Raw genomic sequence first — 4585 nt, 5'->3', positions numbered from 1 at the left:
ATTGCTTAAACAATAAATTATTATGCTGTGGGGAAAATTCCCTTTTCTCAGAGCACACAATGGGTAGTGAGATGAAAATATTTTAAAAGAATGAAAAGGTTTATATAAACAACAGAATAAAAGAAAATATCTAGTAGAGGCGTAAGGACAATTCACCTCCAACGTGCAACGGGAGAAGTGTGACAGTGTGATTACATTATATGAAAGTACGGTCAATGAACAGTGTAAGATATCGGTTTAAGAGGAGGGGGGTCTTACTATAGCTAAAAACCTAGTGTTAAACGCAATTGTTCTCATTTCTCAAACAAGCTATAACCATGCGTTTACAATTACTGTGTGTCCGGCTGCCGCGCAGAAACGTCACGTCAAAAAGACTTTGCTGCATTTGCATACAGTAACGACCTGTTTTAGATCACTGTGGTAAGAAAGCGTACGTGCAGTACCGGGCAATAACAGTCAAGTATAAAAACAACATCTCATCGTTAAGGTGTACATACATAACACGCGATAAGAGCTAAGCATTAAGCCTCGACAAAATATAACTTTCATTTTTAAACAACAACGAGATAAAAACCGCCCTGTCATAGTTATGAGACAAATTGTTTTTAAAAATAAATCATTGTGCTGAGGAGAATATCCCCAGTTTTTCAGAGCGCACAATGGGTAATGAGATGAAAATATTAAAAAATAAATGAAAATGTTTATATAAACAACAAAATAAGAGAAAATTTCTAGTAGAGGCGCAAGGACAATCCAACTCCAACGTGCTACTGGGGGGAGTCTGACTGTGTGATTACACTATATGAAAGTACACTATTGAATTAACAGTCAAAGACCTCGCTTAAAGGGGGGGTCTTACTATAGCTCGCGATTGTTATCATTTCTCAAACAAGCTATAACCATGCGTTTACAATTACTGTGTGTCCGGCTGCCGTGGAGAAACGTCATGTCGAGAATTAATTACAGCTTTGAAAGAAACTGGCTCGCGCTGCCCGTAATTACGCCTTGGGGTATTCAGGGCACAGACCGTGATCACAAGTTACCGCAAATAGATTTTTAGATTTTAAGAAAATAGATTTTTCATGTGAACGCAGCCTAAGCCTCGACAAACCAACGTTCATTTTAAGCAAAAACGAGGGGAAAAACGCTTTGTCATAGTTATGAGACAAATTGCTTCCAAAAATGCATGTTAATCAAACAAACAATACTTAGTTCAATTCTGACTACGGGGCAATTCATATTGAATGAAATGACTGATACCAAATTAAACTAATGTTTGCTAGCAGCACTTAAACATGATCAGCTGCGCGTGTCAAGCCAGTGAAAAGGACAGTTCGCTACGGGAGACAGTTTAGTGGCACGCGGTAGCATGGGTTCTAGCCTCTTAAAGCTATAATCCTATCACCGCAACAAACAATGTGGATCTTCTGGCTGATGTATCCTGCTGTTAATATTACACCTAGTTACAGCGGATTGTCGCGCTTGCGCAGGACCACAGATACCGGCGTCATGGGGTTCACTCGTCTATGGTATTCTGTTATTCCGTTTGAATTTTGAAGAGACTTATACGACTGTCCATTGTTTGCCCACCCCTTTCTGTTCACAGGATAGGGATTAAAACATTTCATACGGTTTTAAACCAGTATAAAACGGAAACATAATTACAAATACCACTGTACGTGTAATCGTATCAATCGGAGACGCTTGGCAAGTCCATTGTTGGGATTACACCATCACGAAATCCCATGCGCTAGAACTCCTTTTGTTTGCCTTTAACATATTCCAACTGTACTAAAATAATATGTTTATATATCAAAAACCGTGAAAAAGGAGCCCGTGCACCGATAACGATACAAAAACCATTAAGTGAATAAAGTATATTAATTTATATCAGATTTATCTTAAAAAAGGCAGTTCTGCAGTACATGTAAAATACCCTGCATAGAGAGGCAATGGGCCAACTTATCCGATAGTGCATTGTGTTTGTAATTTTTGACAAATTAACTCTCTCTCTCTCTCTCATATTTTACTGCACCGCTAATCGCTATACATTATGTATATCTCGGTTTAACGAACAATGTGGTATAAGAATTAAGTTTGACTAGTACTGGGAGAATGACGCAGTTGTCAATCAACTAGAAACTGAAAAGGATCGTTTACCTGTTTGCAGTTTACCACTAAGGCAGACAGCAACATGCGGTGTTTTGGTTGTAAAAAAGACAAACTCTCGCGCGAATTCCCGAGAGACACAATAAGAAAAACGCGCGAACATCCGGCTGTCCATTGCTTGAAGGTATAGTGTAGAGAAACATTCCATTGCACGTCATTTTGTGGTTGTTGTTGTTGTGGCTTCAATGTTACATTTATGAAAAGACGAAGTCATTTCTGATAATTATGAAATAAGCGGTGTGAAAGGAGAGGACATTCACATAGCGATGCTGAACGGAGACCGAGCCAAGGTTAAATTTGATCCCGACATGACTGTGCTCATGCTAAAGGAAATATTGCACAACAAGCACTGCTATAACAGGAACAAACAACGCCTGCTGTACAAGGGGACCTAGCTTAAGGTAAGTTCTATATGTCTGCTCTTACGTTTTTGTTCTGCTTTAATTTGCATTACATTATCTATTTCATGCAAATGTTGCAAATTAATAGCAAATGATACATTTTCTTCTTTCAGCTTAAAAAAGAAGGCGTCGTTGCCAAACTCTCCACCTTCGGCGTGACTCCCGGTTCCACCATCTATCTCTTAATGGCCCTTTTTGCTATCCCAGACGACGCGGACCACGTGATATTTGATCTCTACTGGGGTGTCCCTCCACAGATCCGGTGTGACTTCTTAGACGCAAGCTGCTTCATTTATGAAAAAGGTGGCTACATGGACGTGATCGATTACGTGAATGAAAAAAGTGCCAAAGTCGGCGACGCGGTAGTCCATACAGGGGATGAATTCGACCGAGTCAGGAGAGTTGGGCAGCATAGGATTGAAGTACGACTGAAGGATCTACCGCCAGAGGTTACCCATTTGGTTTTCACCCTTAGCGCTTGGGACTCGAAGTTAATTTCGAATTTCATCACTCCTAAGCTTTGTCCAAGCTTCAAAGTGGTTGATGCAAGGGATATCTTTCAGGATCTCTGTCGCAAGTCTTTGTCCGAGTCATCGAGTGGCCAAGCTGTGGTGGTGTGCTGTGTTTACCGTTTTCAAGACCAGTGGACAATATTTGAAAGCGGTTATCAAACTTCTGGCAATTCCGACAATTATGGTCCAATCAAAACTGCAATAGATGAATTTGTTTTGCCCAAGTGCCGTTGACTTGGTTTGCACATTGATGTAACACAATGATGACAACTTTGAAAGATAAGATATGTGATCCCTGTACTTACTACATTAGGTAAAAAGTGACAGGACTGTTAACTTTCTATTGTCTGAGAGATTTTGTCATATAATTACTACATTATGTCCTGCAGCTGTTGTTGATCCATCATAGCAGTCTTTGATAACCGTTTCTAAGATAATGTGGAACTACTCGGATGTTGCACAGATACAAACGAACATTGATTATCACCGGCATATTTCCATTAGAAGAGATTTTTCGATCAGCAATATATTAACCAAGCTATTTTGACACTTACCATTAGTCTGGTATTTTATATATATTTTTTTCTTTTTTCTTCAATTACATTCAGTCTAGATAAAATAAAGAATAAGATGTTAACTTATGAGCACTTAAAATGTGAGAAACCATAAAATAATGTAAGCACAGCTGTGCCCGAATGTTAGATGATTGAAATTAATTACCGTGCACAACCGAGCACAACCGACCACAACCGTTCACTACCGTCCACAAGCACTAATTACCGTTCACAAGTTTCGGTTATTAAATGCCCCACTTTAACCAAACACAAGGTGGATGAGAGTTGAACAATAAGTTCATTGTAATAATATTCCGTTTTATCTCCGCCGACATGGTGGCTATAATACTGGTAGCTTTTAAATTCCTTCCGTGTAGCTGCACACTTTAAATACAAATGTACATGTATGCGCATGCACTGTATTTGGAAACTAGTAAATTATTTAAATTGTTTTTGGATTCTTTTATTTCATGTAGTAAGGCCCATATCAAATTTGTTACCTGCCGCTGACATACATGCACAGTATGGGGTATCACCAAGGGACCGAATGTCTTGGTGAAGTTTCCTAAGTGTACTATACTATTTGAGTTGAAAGAAAACTCCATTTAAAATACATGTTTTTACCGGTCTCCAACCGCAGTGCTGAATTGTGGGGTCCGTCGTCGACTTGGCGCTTAAGACCAGGCACTCTATTCGGCAAAAAACTGAAAAAGGGTTGATACGCAACGTTCCAAATGACGCACGCAGCGCTGAGCAACAAATACCCCTTTTTTGCGTTTGGTCTTATATCAGAAAAAAATGTCGTATTGTATATTTATTTGCTTTTATAATTTATGTGTTTTACTAACCACAAAGACATTTTATCAAATATTGTTCACTTAGGCACGAAATCACCATTAACGTGACTATAAGTGGTGAACCAAAACGTCGTGTTTTACTTATAGTCTCT

The 4585-nt window shown here is 39.0% G+C and overlaps 1 protein-coding gene across 1 annotated transcript; it reads left to right on the top strand.

The window, feature by feature from the left end:
• Positions 1-2125: 2125 nt before the first annotated feature.
• On the top strand, positions 2126-3316 carry LOC147760865 (uncharacterized). Its single transcript, XM_087018094.1, has 2 exons — positions 2126-2293; positions 2684-3316. The coding sequence occupies exons 1-2, from the start codon at positions 2195-2197 to the stop codon at positions 3314-3316; spliced, it is 732 nt and encodes a 243-aa protein (XP_086874220.1). The 5' UTR covers positions 2126-2194.
• Positions 3317-4585: the final 1269 nt, after the last annotated feature.

This window comes from Lingula anatina, chromosome 7, assembly GCF_051362555.1.
Source record: "Lingula anatina isolate TDL-2025a chromosome 7, LinAna3.0, whole genome shotgun sequence".
Taxonomy (NCBI): Eukaryota; Metazoa; Brachiopoda; class Lingulata; order Lingulida; family Lingulidae; genus Lingula; species Lingula anatina.
The sequence above is the reverse complement of the archived record's forward strand: the minus strand, read 5'-3'. Positions and strand labels throughout refer to the sequence as shown.